We start from the raw sequence: 16,062 nt of genomic DNA on the forward strand, positions 1-16,062 counted from the left end.
GAGGGCAGGAGATGGAGAGATTTAGAGAGTCAAATCGAACGAGTTGTTTACTTAGCATCACTTGTGAGGGTGTTTGTATCTGACATCTTTGTTTGCACAGCGTTTCTGTCTGGATACGTGACAGTTTTCAAATGGAATATCGTTCTATTTGGGTCAGTTCGTACCTGAATAAGAACCAGTCTACATCAGTAACTCGTGGTTCACAGTGCTCTGTTCATAATGTTGGATCGGCACTGTCTCTATGTTGGGATTTTCCAGCTTATAATTTTGGCTGGAGTAGCGAATGGTGAGTTTTACTCATCGGTGGACAGCATGCAGGATTTAGCACAAGTGGAAGAAGAACTCCTAAATGCCACGCGTTCGTATGTGGAGTCCCAGCAAAAGCAGCTTGACTTCTACCGCAGGTACTACGACATAATCGAATGTAGTCTGGAAAATTACTTGAGTATTTACCAGGTATGTTGAGCAAATAAGACAGGAACATGAGTGGGCGACATCCCAATTAAAGCTGGATGACTATCTCGGACACCCATTGCACGCCTTCAGATTGATCAAGCGATTAGTTCAGGATTGGGATGCACTGATCTTTGAACCCATACTCGCCAACAACGCCAGAGAAGGTAGGTATTGTAATCCCATAATTAACCCATACAATAAGAACACTGAATTCTGAACACCCAAAAGAGTTCCGTGCATTCGTGGAGGTTCTGAGCAGGGACTTGGGCTACCCAGATCAATCTGAGCTCCAGGGAGCCATCAAGGGCTTGGCCAGGCTACAGAAGGTCTATAATCTCGCGACCTCGGATTTGGCCGATGGCATCATCGGTGGTTTTACCTACGGCTCGGACTTACAATGGCGTGAATGCTACGAAATCGGTGTACAGCTCTTTGATCTCGGAGAATATCAGAGATCTCTGGAATGGCTTCAAGTGGCATTTATCCTTCTCCAAAATAGTCCAAGAGAGGAAAAAGATGAGGATCACTACTTTTCGGATATCCGTGAGTATGCATCCATGGCTAATTTTGAGTTGGGCAATCCAAAAAAAGCCGGAAGACTACTGAGTCAGATCCTTGAATCGCAACCAACACATTTCGCCCAGCAAACTCAAAAGTATCTGGAGAGCAGGGTGCCAGGAAAGAATGTCAAGGAGACGAACCCCTCTTGGTTTTCCAACTATACTAGGTTATGCCAGGGCAGAAAATTGGCCGAAGAGCGAAGTGGTAATCCCTTAAGATGCTACCTAGATGGAAAACGCCATGCTTACTTCACCTTGGCTCCACTTCAAGTGGAACCGGTACACTTGGATCCGGATATAAATGTTTATCACGGAATGCTGAGCTCCAAACAGATTTTGTCCATCTTCGAGGAAGCGGACAAGGAGGAGATGGTTCGGTCCGCTGTTGCCGGGGATGGTGGAAAACGCACCGTGAGGGACTTGCGGGTCAGCCAGCAAACCTGGCTCGACTACAAGTCCCCGGTGATGAATTCCGTAAGTCGGATCATCCAGTTTGTATCTGGATTCGATATGGCCGGAGCGGAGCATATGCAGGTGGCCAACTACGGAGTTGGAGGGCAGTACGAGCCGCATTCGGATTACTTTGAGGTCAATCTGCCGAAGAACTTCGAAGGAGATCGCATCTCCACCAGCATGTTTTATGTGGGTTATAGTTCTTTAGTTCTGAATCTTTTACAAGCTTCTTATATTGTAGCTCTCTGATGTGGAACAAGGAGGTTATACCGTCTTCACCAAGCTTAATGTATTCCTGCCTCCTGTCAAAGGAGCTCTGGTCATGTGGCACAATCTTCATCGATCCCTAGATGTGGATGCTCGCACTTTGCATGCTGGCTGTCCAGTAATCGTGGGTTCCAAGCGGAGTAAGAAAACTTTCAAAGAGAAGTTCCTCTTTTCATAAGTATCTAAAAATTGTATTTATCACTTCATGTTCATATTACAGTTGGCAATGTCTGGATGCACTCGGGCTACCAAGAGTTCCGTCGTCCCTGCAACCTCACCTCAGATAGCTACAAGTCGCTTTCCTATCGAGATTAGGTCTAATTTACACATTTAATAAATTAATATCTTATTTTAATTGGCGTTGAGTACATTTTCTAGTCAAAGTCCCTGTAATGCAGTGAGATTTCCTGGCCCCTTTCGAGATCGCAGGGCCTTACATTATCCTGATTGCGTTCCCGAATCCATACATTGGCAACTAGTTGAATGAATTCATTATAAACTGAATCAGCTGCACGGTCTAAAAGATGCACTTACTCCATTTGCTGCCCTGAAGAACAGGACAAGCGGCGTGTTTGGTTCGAAAATCCTGGTCTCCAGAGGGATGTAGATTGTACCAAAAGAGAAGGCTTCCTTTTTCTGGGGTCACCAGCAGTGGCAAAAAGGGAAATGCGGTTCCTCCACCGGCTTCTACATCAGATAGCTGGAAAATATTCAGTTAACTATTTTAAAATATTGAGAAGCTGCAATAAACTAACGTAGTAAATGCCCGTTGCAATCCGGTTGCCATGTAGATCTCCTTCCTGGTAAATGTGGTTTTCGGGAAAGCTGTCCCAATGCGGCTCATAGTGTCCACCGATCCCATAGTTTGCCACCTGCAGATCCTCTGCATAATCCATATTCAAGTCGGAGAAGTCACCTACATGATGGCTAAGAAGTTTCGTTGCTGCGTTCTTGGAGTAATTGAAAGAGGCACCTTGACTGGTGCGAAAGGCAGCTGCCGTGGAACCTCCATTTCCCCCCAAGGAGTACACAGTGGATCTTTTTATCATAGGCCTAGCTGATTTCTGAAGGGATTCCGAGTCATTGGAGCCAATAACCTGATGAAGTTGCACCACTAGAGGGTCCAGGTGGAGCTCCTCCAACTTAAAAGGAGCGTAGCCCAAGCGACTCTTCCTTAAGCGACACCTAAGACTCCTTTGCTTGGATGGAAGTGGTGCCAGCTCGCCTCGACACACCTGCTCGTACATACGAAACTCCCGGGATTCATGGTAGTCTCCAGGTCTTCGTGCTGTCAAGTGAAGCAACCCGTTCTTGTCCCCATCCGTGATAAGCTCCTCCAGTTGCTGACGAGCCTCTAGAAGGTGAATCCTTTGGTCCGGTTCTATGGAAAGCACATGGTTCACCAAACTCAGGGCACTTTCGTGGGCGCCCATCTCACGATGATATTCCACCACTGCCTCCATAAAGTCTAGGGACGCGGACTCCGACCCGTACGACTGTTCTCCGAGCAACTGCATCGACTGCTGCAGCCAAGGCACCGTGTGGTTGTAATCTCGCAAGGCGTACAGGTGCTGGCCAAGGACAAAGCAATCCTGCCACGACATGGCCGTACTAAAGGGTTAATATATAGTAATTACACGTGTTAATTGTTTATTTTGACAAAACCTTATAGTAGTATGTTAAACATAAATTATTAGCAATTATGTTAGATAGACAAAAGCAAGCCAAGTCGTTAAGTTTATAGTTTCCTTTCCCACCTTACTGGTTTCGCTCAAATATCCCAGTCTTAAATTCACAACATAAAATGGCTCCGTAATAAAAAAAACTTATAATTGCTGCTTCGTCATCTTATGACAACAAATTAAAAGCGCAAAAGCTTCCAGATTGTGTTGGGCCATCTTTTCAACAAACACTTTTTTAAACTTCCCATCGTGTGTTCATCACAATACCAAGCTATGGTATTAGAGTATTTATATCATGGCCATTGCTCACCCATATTTAACGCCATTCAGGATTCCACTGGCCAGCTCAGCCACATCCAATTGATAAGTCTGCTGAAGTCGCGTTAGAGCTATCGCCGATCCCACAAAATCGTCCTGCGAAGGAAAACTCAGATTCTCCTTAAGTCTCGCCATGGTATCTAGATAGTCTGCAGGAACAAAAGTTCATATCACATCTCACACAATATAAATATGGACTTAGAAAGAAACCCACTTGAGCGACTTGAATCCGTCTTAACACTGCCCTCGAAGGTTTCCCAATCGCTATGAAGGCGTTTTATCAGCCGGAACGCGTTCACCGGATTGTTGAGGTAGTCGTCGATTCCATCGGCGGCATTCAGGTGCTCCACGCGGATGGCATCGATCTCACTGAGATCATAAACAAAGTAATCATTAATCAGACTCATAACTAAAGGAATTTGCATAAATTAACTTATTTGGGATGGTCAAACTAAAACTTAAAGTTCTCTGGCTTATACACTGGCAAAACGGAACCTGCGTTTAAGTATAATTAATAAGGCCTCTTAAAGGCACAAAGATACAAGATACCAAATACCTATAGATTAAATAAATTGTTATACATTTCAAGATTTATCTTCGACTTTTTCCATATTTTAGGAATATTCAATCGTTTTAAATTTATCGCTTAGTAACCTTTTAAAAACTGTTTCCCTGGTGTTAATGAATTTAAGCACCTGCTGATTGGAACCATTTTTCAGAATTAAGGTATGAAAAAATATCTTAAGAATAAGCAGTACTGCCCAGAAATGTATTCAAGTTTAGTTTTATCGGTGGGTTACCTGTTTTGAATAATTAACGCATTTATTTTCACGCCTGTCGCCTGCATTGTGGCTAATTTAGAAGTCATTAAGTTGGGAGCGTAACCATAATGTGAATCTAAAGCAAGACACAAACTAATTTGAGCTCACTTCTTTTGTTGCAAACTTCATTGTGCTGATGATTAAGTGGCAGGCAGCACTTGTTCCCAATAAATCTATTTTATTTGGGCTTTGAAAAGGAGACGCCAAGCAATGAGTAAGGCAGAGAAATTAAATTTTTTACAGACCGCGCATTGAAAGACCAGTTTTTTACTTTTTTACGGCGGCTGACTCAGGTCGGTATAAATATTATACTTTACAATTTGTTAACGGTTTCTTATTAGATGGCCAGGAATCCGGTTTGCAAATGCGCACGATAAACAAATAACACTGTATGTTATGCATATCCGAGGCGATGAGTGCACCATATTTTAAGCTCCAAAATCTGCCAAGTCGATGACACTTATGAGTATTTCTGAACAACAAAATAAACTAGCAATTGTTTCTTAGATATCGATCTGGGATGGTAGCAATCGATTTGAACGATAATTAAATGCAAAATTCAACAAGATACTGAAAGTGGTTTGCCGTCGATTTGTGCTTTATATGAGCCATTAATTAGTACAATAACCGGCGCGAATAAATCAAGCCAAGAAATAGGAGAAATTAGCAGTCCATAAAATAAATATCACCCGGCGCATCCGAACAAATAGCATCTATCGGATGGGGAGTTTTAAATCTGCAATCGGCGACAAATCGCTGGGTTGCCATTCACTTTTATGGCAACCGGTCGGTCGTTGAGGCACGAATCAGCATAATTGTAATAAAACTAACCGAAGCTAACTAGAATTTAATATCTCGGTGAGCCATCTCTCCCACACCCGACTTTAATTAGCCAAAATCGAACCAGCAGCTAGAAATCTGCCCACCCGAGTTCGATGTGAATTTTTGATTTACGTGGGCGGTTGTGCAGATGACAGCTGAAATGAAAAATTCACAATCGCATTCCGACTGACAACAACTGCCAATTGTTTTTCATTCTAGTTTTTCATCTGGAAAATATAAGCCTGGAAAATTGATGGTCTCTGCCAATTAAAAGTGGCATGTGTGCGAAATGCGTATCTCATTTGCATCTGATTAAAAGTGAACTTCTAGAATCAAAGTGTGGTAGGTAGGCTCGGCTAGAACCTGAAAAACTTTCCATTTTAATCTGGACTTTTAAAAGCTTCTCGCTGGAGGAGCAATGGTCGTTAGTCTGCGGAATTCTTTTAATTCAGTTCATTCCACTCTCATAAAATTAACATAATTATTTGATTGGAACATCAACACAAGTCTCTTTGAAATGTGCAGATAAATTCATATATTTTTAATTACCTCAAAAAAAATATTTTCATATAGTAAGGAAATTGTATAACTTTAGGTTTGGTAACTAACTAGGTAATAAGGGAATTATATCCTTGAAAGATGGCTTCAAATTCTATTCCTTTTACCTCTGTAGCGCCCCAGCGTGCTGGTTTATTTCATTCACATAATTTTGCAGCTCTGCCAGGAGGACGACCTCCGTTTCGAACAGCTTTTCCAGGCCCGAGGTGGAACTGAAGAACTCGCCGCGGCAGGATAATACCTGCAGGACCAAAATAAGAACGCACTTGGCCAAAAGCATCACACTTAACCGATAAAACGCCACCAGCTTTCAGAACGCGGATCGCGCTTTGCTTGTTGTTCCAGCCGCGATTCGTTAGGAACTGTTTTCAGTTGGCGGCAAAAGCGACGATCTTTGAAAGATCTGATGAGAAGAAGCTCGCGGCGTTTGTGATCAAGCGTTTTCGAGCTGCGGGTGTCGATCGAGCAGTTCCAGCGCTCAAATCGAATGGAACGGCGTTTCTGGTCAAAGAACTGCCCGCGGGGCCAGGTTCTGCTTGAATGGGGCCCATAAAGTGAAGTGGGTTCAATAAACTGAATTGTGTAAGTGCGTGTACATAGGCAAAAGTTATGGCAGTTGTTCCAGGAATCACATCCCAATCTCATACTTTTCCAGCGAGTCTGAATTTCTCCACTAATTACTTTCACTTGTCTGCTCGCAGCAGTTGTCACTTCACAGGCCCGAAAATATTCAAATCCCCAAATGAAACTTTGTCCGTGAGCTTGTTTATGCAAATGAAGCCGGCAAATGAATACGCAACTGGCTTTTGGCTCATCTCAAAGCCAGTTCGCTTCGTTTGTTTTGAGTGTTTTGAGTGCTTCGGAGTGACTCTGCCGAGCACTCAAGCCCCTTAACCCACTGAGTCTGTTCAGGCCAAAAAAGAGACACGCTGAGGTTAACCTGACTATCACGATCTTTATTTGATTATCTCGTACTCCAGTGACACATCGTGATCCCGGAAAACGTCGCAGGGTCGGGCGAAAGTCTGGGTCACCTCGTGTATCCACACGTTGCCAACTGCAAAGATCGGGCGGAAATGAATCACATTAATTGTGTATGTCAACTCGAGGTAGCTGGTGGTCTCACTTCACTTATGAGTGCGTTAGATGTAATTAACATTTAGTGTGCTTTAGTATGTGCTCGGAAAACTGAAGTTCTAATTAGTTAGTTAGTTATATGGATAGTTAAAGTTTAAGACATGGAGCAACTCCCTCCAGGTTACTTACTCCACTTGCTGCCCTTGAGCACTGGACAACCGGCGTGCTTGGTGCGGTAGTCCTTGTCTAGGGAGCGGTGCAGGTTGTACCAGAAGAGAACGTTGCCCAGCTGCGGCTTCACGGCAATGTCCAGGAAGGGAAAGGCGGTGGCTCCGCCCTGCTCCACTTCGGATAGCTGTAATAAGATAATTGCTCTTACTAAATCATGTAAGGGATTACGGCCATGTAAGAACTCACATAAAATATGGCAGTGGCAATGCGGTTGCCCTCCTCCGCCGGATAATGATTGGGGTCCCGGAAGAAATCCCAGTGCGGCTCGTAGTGCCCACCCACACCGTAGTTGGCCACTTGGAGCTGCTCGCAAAAGGTGGTATCAAGCCCGGTGGCGTCCTTCAGGTCACGGAGCATGCCCACCATAGTGGGATGGGACTCGTACGCCAGCCACGCATTTTTGCTCACCCGGAAAGCGGACTTTTTGAGCTGTCCGCCGGGCAGGGGATTCACTGTGGAGCGATGCATGCGGGGAACAGCCATTTCCCGGAGCTGCGAGATCTTTCGGGGATTTAGCATGTCGTGGAAGGTGGCCACATAGGGATCCAGGCTGTGCTCCTCCAGCTTCAGTGGCGCCAGAAAGCGATACGGATGGTTTCCCCGGCTATAGCGACACCGCAACTCCTGGCGAGCAATTGGATGCACCTCACCGCGGCACACCTTTTCGTATTTGGCGAACTCCTGCGATAGCTGTGGGAATGGAATTAAACATTTAGCTCCTCATTATTTCAAAGTAACCTTAGACTTACGCTGTAGGAGTCCGAGTGCTTTGGTAGATACACATCTTCGATGTCCTCCCGTGGCGCCGTTCCCTTGTCGCCGAGATGCCAGTTCCTTATGCGTTTGGGATCGAACTGAAGGACTCGCTGGCTCAGCTCGAAAGCCGTGTCGAAATCGCCTAAAATCGACCGAATGAGTATCCTGAATGCTGGCCAATTCCCCCATCCCCACTGGTTTTATTTTTTTGCTCACCCAATTGGAACAAACTCTTGGCCGTCGCCTCCATTTTGTTGAGGGTAACCGTACTCGGTCCGCTGGTGGGCGCTAGGGGGCTGGAGGCGTGGCTGGTCTGACGTCGCAAGCGTTCCATCGATTCCCGCAGCCAGACCTTGGTATTGTTGTAGTCCTCCATTTCAAAGAGTTGTTGACCCAGCTCGAAGCAATCCTGCCAGCTCATATCGGAGCTAAAAATAAAGGCTGGAAGAGTTTTGATAGGTTCTTTCAACTACAATATACCCTTAAATTGAATGTTGGATAAGTTATTCAAAATCTATGCTGATCATGGGGGCTTTTTCCAAAATTAAAATTCCATTGACGCATTAAGAGCTGATTTAGTCAGAAATTATTATAAACAGGAAACATGCCTAATTTATAGTATTCGGAAGCACCTCTTTCACCTAAGCTCATTTAAATCAATTAATTTTAATTAAATAGCTCTGATTATTATCAATAAAATCAATTTTTAACATATATGTTTAATGCAATATTGAAACTTTAGAGTTGCGATTTCAAACGTTCTTGAAATTTAAGTTTTCCGCGATCTAATAGTCGGTAGACTTCCCAAAACACCTGCTAGAGTGATTTCGATTGGGGCTAAGTAATAAGGGGAGCCACTCGATTGAACTGGGATTAGATGGGATAGACGTATTTTAAGCCTGGCTGGTTATTGCTTATCCACTTCCGCCACCCAACCCACTTTGAGGTCTCACCCGTATTTGACGCCATTCAGGATGCCCTGGGCCACTTGGGCCACGTCCAGCTTGTAGGTGCTCTGCAGGCGGACGAGGGCCAGAGCAGAACCCTCCACGTCCTCCTGACTGGGGTAGCTCAGGCCGTACTCTCTGGTAGCATTGAAATCTGGGTGAGAAGGTAAATCTTAATAGCAGTAATCCTAGCATGGGGTGGGTGCACTCACTCATCTCCTCAGCCATCAGCTGCACTCGTCCCTCCATCAGAGACCAGTCCGTGTGGAGGCGCTTCATCAGGCGGTACACATTCACCGGGTTGGTCAGGTAGTTCTCCGTGTCCGATGCGGCCATGGTGTGCTCCTTTTCGATGGAGGACAGCTCGCTGCGGATTGAACGAGTTCGGACTAGAGTTGCCTACCAGTTTGTTCGATTTATGAGTCTCGTGTCGTCATAGTAGCCCATACACGTATTTCGGCTTAATTAATTCTAATTTATGTGTGATTCTATATTCATAATAGTTTTAATGACCGCCGCGATAAGAAACAACGGGGCGAAATCAAATAAAACGAAAGCGAAATGCCAAACACAAAGCCAAAACCTGATAACCAATATTCGCTGATCCGGCCAACTGTCAGAAATGATCAAATATCTGGGGCTATACTCAGCAGATTAGGCTAACTACTCCAGATTGGTGACAGGTGGACATCTGTGATAACTCTTAGCCAAAGTCACTGGCATGACAATCTTTGCAAATGTATAGCAGACATTAAGTATGGCACCTTGTGATTCGGCGGCTACGTAAACTAGTTTTCAAAGGGTAGTAAAACTTTAATGGATTTTCTTACGACCAAAGGCTGTAATTAAATTAGCATTGTTTCAAAAATCGTGTTCTAACAAAAACTATTGTGGGCCTTTAATGGGCCATTGAGTTCCCGCTAAAACTAAGTCCACTTCTTATTGGGGCTCAGAGTGTATCCCTAAATATTCTGATGTCAATTCAAAGGCTTCGATATCACAAGTGTTATCCAGTTTCAAAAGTTGTTGCTAACGTGTTAATCCTATTCAGCCAAAGACGTGACTTGACAACATTTATACGGGTTAACTTTGCTATCAGGTTAGGCTATTGTATAATCCATAAGCGAATACGATTTGTTGTATCAATAGTCAAATGGATATGTCTATCCTGAACTCTCCTCAAATTGGCCCCTTAATGAACTATATCGATAAATTTCATGGTTCTACTCACCTCTCCAGGTGTTGTAGTGCAGTTTTGATTGTATTAACCTTTGACCTCAGTTCCCTTGTAAGATACTGCTCCGTATGCAAGAGATCCTCCAGACCCGTAATGGATGAAAAGTAATCCGAGGCGAGGGATCCCTGAGCCAGTAAGGAGAACAGTCCCACCAGTAACGTGAGTCCACGCATTGTATGGTTGTACTACTCGTATATATCCTTTAGTGTTCCAGTAAATATCCTTGCTACGGATAATCAGTACGTTCTTGAAGATCTGCAAGTCCGCCGATGTTCGCGGCTCGTGGCGAACTGATCCAAGATCATCTTCGAGAGATATCCAATTTGAGACATCCCCAGAGATGCGGAGAGCAAACCGGCGGCGAGAATAAATTTCGCATGTGCGATGGCGAAACTAGTTGCGGTGGCCTATGATTTGAAGAAAACTGTTTTATTAGCCAGTTCTGTGCATGTTCCGATGCGGAGAAGTTGGCAAGAGGAGCGTACGGGTTTCTCTTCGGCCCGGCGTGTTTTATGGCTTGTTTTGCGCTGATTTACTGATGCTTATCGGCCCGGCGAGCTCGTTTCGAATTCTTAATTCTGAATTCGATTCGCATTCGGATCGGATTCGAATCGGCCATTGTCTTTAGCTAGAGATTAGACCAGCCAGGCATATTAATACGGGCTAATTGGCAGTTAGCTGTTTGATATTTAAGACTGCAGTTCGACTATTTAGCAGCTCCGGCAGCTAGGGCCGATTATCATTTCGCATCCGACTGTTGCGACAGTTCATATTGGCTGGCGGTCTATTGTTTATGGATTGTTATGGATGATTCCCCCGCAGGCTGCCAATTTGGAGCAATGATTTGTTAATGAATCGACCATCATAACTCACACTGCTGGGATCCGCAATCTTTGCTGATTTACGGACTTCAGAGGCGGTGGCCAGCACACTTGTTTTATGGACCAGTGTTTCAGCAGCGGGCTTCCTCTTAACGACAAACAAACAAACAAACAATTATGGATGGCAGCCTTTGTTTGCCCAGCCCATTCACACCGCCGGATGGGCACTCCCAACGGGAAATAACGCAATAAAAGGCTGATTTTTAATCAAGTCCCAAGGTCAACTTTATTTGATTCCCCAGCTGGCAATTAATGCACATGTCGCGCGGATCGGGAAACCATGGAAACCCATCAGGCCTCGCTGCCCACGTCAATTGAGTCCTGTCCACGCGGCTGCATGCGAAATTGAGATGAATAAAAATGGAAATTAGCAAAGAGAAAGTGATAGTCGACCACGCGATACCCTGTAAAGAGTTTGTCTCCAAAGAAATGACTGTTTTTTATAATAAAGCCAAATTATGTGGTTCTTGGAAAGAGTTGGCAATGAAAAGATTCATATTCCTTTCAACGACGATTAAAATATTTTTGTACGAATATTTTGTGGAGAACTAATATACCCCCCACAGGGTATCTCGCAGCACGTTCGACTGACAAGCGATGACAGCTTGTTTTGGGATGTGGTAAGTGCGACTGGGCCGCAAACTGAATCCCGGCACGCAAGCGAAATCCATCCACGCCGCAACTTACACAACTGGACGCCCAGGAGCACGGGACAGATGGCCTGGCCACTGCGGTAGTCCCACTCGGATGACGAGCCCCCGGCGGATCGTGTGCGCCAGTGGAGCAGCGAGCCACGTGGGACATTCACGCCGAGCTCTAGCTGCGGAAACACCACGGCTCCTCCCATTCCGGGTGCCTGCAACTAAGCCGCGGGGAATGGATCGGAAATTAATTAGCGACACATTAGTCATTTAATTAGGCCGCGCTGGATAACACGTACGTTCAACATGAGACGTGCCACATGCTGCAGCTCCGAGCTATCCTCCAACTTGGTGATGTGCTCGTGACCATGGCGACGTCCGGTCCAGGGATCTAGGTCCCCACTCTCAAGTCCCAGAAGACGACTAATCCGTCCAAGCTTCTTTTGTGCCAGTTTGGATAGCTTCAGCGATTGATAGCTAACTCCTTTTGCATCCTCCTCATCTATAAGCTCCAGCAATTCACCGGATTCCTTCGCCGTCAATACATCGTGATGCAAAACTATATATGGATCTGAACTGATGGGCTCCAACCTGGAGGGCTGGAGGAGCAACCAGGGCGAACTTCCATCCAACTGGCATTGATTGAAGCGACTTCCTGTTGAGACTTGCTGTGTTGCTCCGCGACAAATCTCCTCAATGATCAGCTGCTCCGTGGATTTGGATTTCTATGTAAAATAATAATTAATTTTTGTTGTTAGTCTAATATTTAATCATTCTTTAATAATAAATCTGACTCCCTGGCTCCTTGAATTGACACTACCTACGGCTAAAAATGATTTTGCATCTCTGATTCACCCACTTACTTGCTTCTTTGGCTTCGACTTTCGGCCCCTTCCCTTGGGCAATTCGTTCTTGGTCATGGCTTTTTCAATCTTTCTTTTGGCCTTTTGAATGCCTTGGTTCATTGGTAGCAGCAGTAGAAGCTCCTCGGCAGTTGCCAGGGCTCGGGAAAGCTCCCCTGGAAAATAAAAGAAACGAAATTTGGAATTCTGGCCGGGATATTGCACTTAATCCTAGGCCAACCTACCAGCGCGGTATTCAATGTTGAGAGTTGCCTCCAGGATGTGCACACGTCCGCTTTCCCGTTCCCTCTGCGATTCCGTGGAGTTTTCGGAGGCGGAGGGCAGCTTCTCTAAAGCAGATTCTAGCCAGAACTTGGCCACAGGAAAGTCCGACTTGCGAGCCACTTCCAGGCAGTCGCCCCAGGACATGGAGGAGCTGAAATTATGCAAACAATTTTTGATTGCTTTGGTTTTTCCATTTTCTGGGCTTCAGCTTGCTCACCCCAATTTGAATCCATTCACAACGCCCAAGGAGAGGCTGTTCGAGTCCAATTCGTAGACGGATTGCAGATGTAGCAGATGATTCAGGGACTCCTCGTAGTCCTCCTCGCTGGGAAGGGTTAACTCCCTGTTGGACAACCTTTCTCCGAACCCTATCTCCAGAGTGGCATTCGCCTTCTGCTCCAATCCGGGCCACACACTCTGGAACCTTTTGAGAATACCAAAGACATTTAGTGGATTACCCATGTACTCCTCCACACTATCCACTTGACTGTGGATCTCTTCGATGGCGGAGGTCTCCCTTCGGATCTCCTCCAGCTGAAGCTCCAATCGCTCGATATAATCACGCAACCCATCGATGAGCTGCGTTTCGGTGTCCAGCAGAGCCTCCAGTTGCTCCTCTCCCCTGGCGAAATTAGCTCCAGCAACAGATCCCACAAGCAGAAACACCTGAAGCAGCCACAAAATACTAAAAACCACCGGCATTTGCATAATTAGATGTCTTCGGGCCTTTTTTCAGTCTCGTCGTTCTTCACTTTGCTCTTGGCCCTCGGGTCAATGACTAGAGATATTTTCTATATTATGTATTAGATCGTTTTTCGAATCGACTGGAGAGCGCTCGACTGACCGGCTTGAATCGTGGGGCTAAACTGAGGCCAAGGCCCCCATTTCCCATATATCTTAGAAAAGTGGTGAGATTAGTTTTTTAGTCATTCGATTGAACTTTGTTTATCTACCAAATGATATTTAACCTTTGTGGTGAGTATACAATTGCTTTTAGGTTATCTATTGGATTAATACAAGTATTTATTTGAAAGAATTACATTATAATTTTACTGTGGTTATTATTTGTCCTTCAAATGCAAAAACTTTCCCTCATCGCTGCTCAAGCCACAAGGTCGTCTGAATTCCTGAGCAGCCACATGGAACCATTCATTGCAAACTGAAAGATAAAATATCTCACATCGGAAACAATAGCTAAAAATGTTTATGCTTTACTTACTCCACTTTGATCCTTGGAGGACCGGACAACCAGCATGCTTCGTGCGAAAGTCCTTGTGGGTAGAACTGTGCAGATTGTACCAGATTAAAAGACTTCCCTTCACCGGCGGAACAGCCAATCGGAGGAAAGGAAAAGCTGTGGCTCCTCCCAGAGCAACATCATTTAGCTGAAGAAATAGAAGATGGGGTTTACGTTGTGTTTGAATTTAATGGCAGAAGGCTTACGTAGAAAAGAGCAGTCAGCAGGCGGTTGCCCTTCCAGCTGAAAACCGTTTTACCATCGTCCTGAAAGATGTACAGAAAATTGTGGAAGCTCTGTGTCGTCTCACATGCTGGATAAGCTCACCTCCACGAAGTCAAAGTGCGGCTCATACTGTCCCCCAATTCCGTAGTTGACCAGCTGCAGGGGCTCCGCACTTTCTGTGCTTAGTCCGGTGACATCCTCCAGGCGCTGTTTAATCTTGGAAAGCCAAGGATTCGCATCGTACCATAGCCAGGTGTTTCGACTTATCCGGACCTCAGTTGTGGTGGAGTTCTCGATTTGACCCACCTTTGAACGCTCCATATTACCTTTGCCGTGCTCAATGATCGTATCTATCTCGCTGTCCCACAGAACCTCGTGAACGTAGGCGACATAAGGGTCGATATTTAATTGTTCGATTTTGAAAGGTGAAAGATGATAGTAGAGAACTCCCTGGTGGGAGAGCCAGCATCTCAAATTCCGCTGCTCCCGAGGAGATTGATGGAGTTCTCCTCGACAAACTTGTGTATATAGCTTGTAGCTCTCCTTTAGCTCCTTATGAAATGGGTTAGAGTGAATTATACATTTTTAGCAAGGAGTGTACTTACTTTTTGAGGCAGTTCCGCTTGCTCTCTAGGAACAAAACTTCGCTCCCTAGCCAATTGGCCTTCGTACAGTATCTTGTTCTTGAGAGCATCCTCATGATCAGGCTTCTTATCCAATATTTCATTATTTAATTTATGTGCTAATTTTAGATTTCCCAAACCATTGAAGGCGGGTGAAAGGTGCTCCAGTATCTCGACATCGCTCACATTGGGTGATATAAAACCTAATGGTTTACCGTGCAATCGTTTTCTGGCCTCCAATAGCCACTCGGATCCGTAAGAGTACTCCTTAATCTGGCAGAGATTCTTGCCCAGCTCAAAACAGTCACTTGCACTCAACGAGGTGCCCAGTGGATTCATCTCGCCGGGAAGCAGAACGCCAGAAGCTAGGTGGTCCGTGTTTAGTTGGTAGATATTCTGCAGCCGAAGAAGAGCGCGGGTGGCTCCGTGTAGATCCTCTTGAGTGGGTCCTTTGAAGTTGATCTTCTCGAGCGAATCACTTAGGTTGTTCTTGTAGGTCTCAAAATTACTGGAGTCGAACAAAGGATCAAATACATTAAACTTCCAATCATGAACGAGGCGTTTAATGGTGATAAAGGCATTGATGGGATTGCCGAAGTATTCCTCGAGATCGCCACGATCATTTTGCTGCTCGGCTATCTGATCTAAAAATCTTTGATGCAAAATAAACATTTTTATATTGATTAAAAGATATTCTAATTAGAAGCACCTTTTCAAGTTCTCCTGTTCTCGATGAGCCCTTTCAAGATATTCATCGAACTTTTCTACTATAAAGGCCTCCACGTCGAGTAGTCTTTCCAGCTCACTTATAGCCGAGTAGTAATCTCCGTTGACTGAGAATACGCAGACTAATGGTAAAATAATACTTAGCCGGAACATTTTGACTGTTCAGTGTCCCATTTAAGACTGATCTGGATTCCAGATAGACAATTTCGGTGACGGTCTGTCTGCCATGAGTGTAGCTAAACAAACATTGACACAGTTGGGTATTTTTCGGCATTTCTAATACAAAAAGTAGAGGTTCCCGATGAGGATCCGCTAAGAAAACAGAGAGTAACACGCTTGCGACCTCTCTATCAATATACAAAGAACTAAAACATATTATTGTTAAAAGTTTTCATCTTTCATCTGTCTTGGAAAATT

General features: G+C 44.9%; 5 protein-coding genes across 5 annotated transcripts; 1 reads left to right on the plus strand and 4 right to left on the minus strand.

Moving 5' to 3' along the window:
• Nucleotides 1–172: 172 nt before the first annotated feature.
• Nucleotides 173–2,091, plus strand: LOC6612872 (prolyl 4-hydroxylase subunit alpha-1). Its single transcript, XM_032722152.1, has 5 exons — nucleotides 173–404; nucleotides 457–620; nucleotides 685–1,658; nucleotides 1,711–1,876; nucleotides 1,957–2,091. Exons 1-5 carry the CDS (start codon nucleotides 220–222, stop codon nucleotides 2,049–2,051), a joined length of 1,584 nt encoding a protein of 527 aa, XP_032578043.1. The 5' UTR covers nucleotides 173–219; the 3' UTR covers nucleotides 2,052–2,091.
• On the minus strand, nucleotides 1,900–6,295 carry LOC6612873 (prolyl 4-hydroxylase subunit alpha-2). Its single transcript, XM_002037329.2, has 6 exons — nucleotides 6,045–6,295; nucleotides 3,951–4,105; nucleotides 3,729–3,885; nucleotides 2,492–3,347; nucleotides 2,271–2,436; nucleotides 1,900–2,211 (listed from the first exon to the last, which is right to left on the minus strand). Exons 1-6 carry the CDS (start codon nucleotides 6,215–6,217, stop codon nucleotides 2,111–2,113), a joined length of 1,608 nt encoding a protein of 535 aa, XP_002037365.1. The 5' UTR covers nucleotides 6,218–6,295; the 3' UTR covers nucleotides 1,900–2,110.
• A 577-nt stretch (nucleotides 6,296–6,872) lies between these two features.
• Nucleotides 6,873–10,483, minus strand: LOC6612874 (prolyl 4-hydroxylase subunit alpha-1). Its single transcript, XM_002037330.2, has 8 exons — nucleotides 10,180–10,483; nucleotides 9,161–9,315; nucleotides 8,955–9,102; nucleotides 8,218–8,429; nucleotides 7,995–8,143; nucleotides 7,432–7,935; nucleotides 7,204–7,369; nucleotides 6,873–6,994 (listed from the first exon to the last, which is right to left on the minus strand). The coding sequence occupies exons 1-8, from the start codon at nucleotides 10,356–10,358 to the stop codon at nucleotides 6,894–6,896; spliced, it is 1,614 nt and encodes a 537-aa protein (XP_002037366.1). The 5' UTR covers nucleotides 10,359–10,483; the 3' UTR covers nucleotides 6,873–6,893.
• A 631-nt stretch (nucleotides 10,484–11,114) lies between these two features.
• Nucleotides 11,115–13,689, minus strand: LOC6612875 (prolyl 4-hydroxylase subunit alpha-1). The gene is made up of 6 exons (XM_032722402.1): nucleotides 13,052–13,689; nucleotides 12,795–12,985; nucleotides 12,571–12,725; nucleotides 12,007–12,432; nucleotides 11,754–11,928; nucleotides 11,115–11,399 (listed from the first exon to the last, which is right to left on the minus strand). The coding sequence occupies exons 1-6, from the start codon at nucleotides 13,540–13,542 to the stop codon at nucleotides 11,377–11,379; spliced, it is 1,461 nt and encodes a 486-aa protein (XP_032578293.1). The 5' UTR covers nucleotides 13,543–13,689; the 3' UTR covers nucleotides 11,115–11,376.
• A 124-nt stretch (nucleotides 13,690–13,813) lies between these two features.
• Nucleotides 13,814–15,815, minus strand: LOC6612876 (prolyl 4-hydroxylase subunit alpha-2). The gene is made up of 6 exons (XM_002037332.2): nucleotides 15,629–15,815; nucleotides 14,902–15,571; nucleotides 14,399–14,848; nucleotides 14,278–14,337; nucleotides 14,054–14,219; nucleotides 13,814–13,993 (listed from the first exon to the last, which is right to left on the minus strand). The coding sequence occupies exons 1-6, from the start codon at nucleotides 15,796–15,798 to the stop codon at nucleotides 13,896–13,898; spliced, it is 1,614 nt and encodes a 537-aa protein (XP_002037368.1). The 5' UTR covers nucleotides 15,799–15,815; the 3' UTR covers nucleotides 13,814–13,895.
• Between the last annotated feature and the right edge of the window lie 247 nt (nucleotides 15,816–16,062).

This window comes from Drosophila sechellia, chromosome 3R, assembly GCF_004382195.2.
Source record: "Drosophila sechellia strain sech25 chromosome 3R, ASM438219v1, whole genome shotgun sequence".
Taxonomy (NCBI): Eukaryota; Metazoa; Arthropoda; class Insecta; order Diptera; family Drosophilidae; genus Drosophila; species Drosophila sechellia.

What these genes read in the sequence shown, in the direction of transcription:
- LOC6612872 (XM_032722152.1), top strand. Translation starts at nt 220, where the DNA reads ATGTTGGATCGGCACTGTCTCTATGTTGGGATTTTCCAGCTTATAATT. An exon ending in TCTCCACCAGCATGTTTTAT is followed by an intron (nt 1,659 to 1,710) that starts GTGGGTTATAGT and finishes CTTATATTGTAG; the next exon opens with CTCTCTGATGTGGAACAAGG. An exon ending in AATCGTGGGTTCCAAGCGGA is followed by an intron (nt 1,877 to 1,956) that starts GTAAGAAAACTT and finishes TTCATATTACAG; the next exon opens with TTGGCAATGTCTGGATGCAC.
- LOC6612873 (XM_002037329.2), bottom strand. Translation starts at nt 6,217, where the DNA reads ATGCTTTTGGCCAAGTGCGTTCTTATTTTGGTCCTGCAGGTATTATCC. An exon ending in GACGGATTCAAGTCGCTCAA is followed by an intron (nt 3,886 to 3,950) that starts GTGGGTTTCTTT and finishes TTGTTCCTGCAG; the next exon opens with ACTATCTAGATACCATGGCG. An exon ending in TTGCAACGGGCATTTACTAC is followed by an intron (nt 2,437 to 2,491) that starts GTTAGTTTATTG and finishes AATATTTTCCAG; the next exon opens with CTATCTGATGTAGAAGCCGG.
- LOC6612874 (XM_002037330.2), bottom strand. Translation starts at nt 10,358, where the DNA reads ATGCGTGGACTCACGTTACTGGTGGGACTGTTCTCCTTACTGGCTCAG. An exon ending in CAAGAGTTTGTTCCAATTGG is followed by an intron (nt 8,144 to 8,217) that starts GTGAGCAAAAAA and finishes GGTCGATTTTAG; the next exon opens with GCGATTTCGACACGGCTTTC. An exon ending in GCTCAAGGGCAGCAAGTGGA is followed by an intron (nt 6,995 to 7,203) that starts GTAAGTAACCTG and finishes CGATCTTTGCAG; the next exon opens with TTGGCAACGTGTGGATACAC.
- LOC6612875 (XM_032722402.1), bottom strand. Translation starts at nt 13,542, where the DNA reads ATGCAAATGCCGGTGGTTTTTAGTATTTTGTGGCTGCTTCAGGTGTTT. An exon ending in AGTCGAAGCCAAAGAAGCAA is followed by an intron (nt 12,433 to 12,570) that starts GTAAGTGGGTGA and finishes TATTTTACATAG; the next exon opens with AAATCCAAATCCACGGAGCA. An exon ending in TGGCACGTCTCATGTTGAAC is followed by an intron (nt 11,929 to 12,006) that starts GTACGTGTTATC and finishes CCCGCGGCTTAG; the next exon opens with TTGCAGGCACCCGGAATGGG.
- LOC6612876 (XM_002037332.2), bottom strand. Translation starts at nt 15,798, where the DNA reads ATGTTCCGGCTAAGTATTATTTTACCATTAGTCTGCGTATTCTCAGTC. An exon ending in CGCACTTTGACTTCGTGGAG is followed by an intron (nt 14,338 to 14,398) that starts GTGAGCTTATCC and finishes TACATCTTTCAG; the next exon opens with GACGATGGTAAAACGGTTTT. An exon ending in CCTCCAAGGATCAAAGTGGA is followed by an intron (nt 13,994 to 14,053) that starts GTAAGTAAAGCA and finishes TTTATCTTTCAG; the next exon opens with TTTGCAATGAATGGTTCCAT.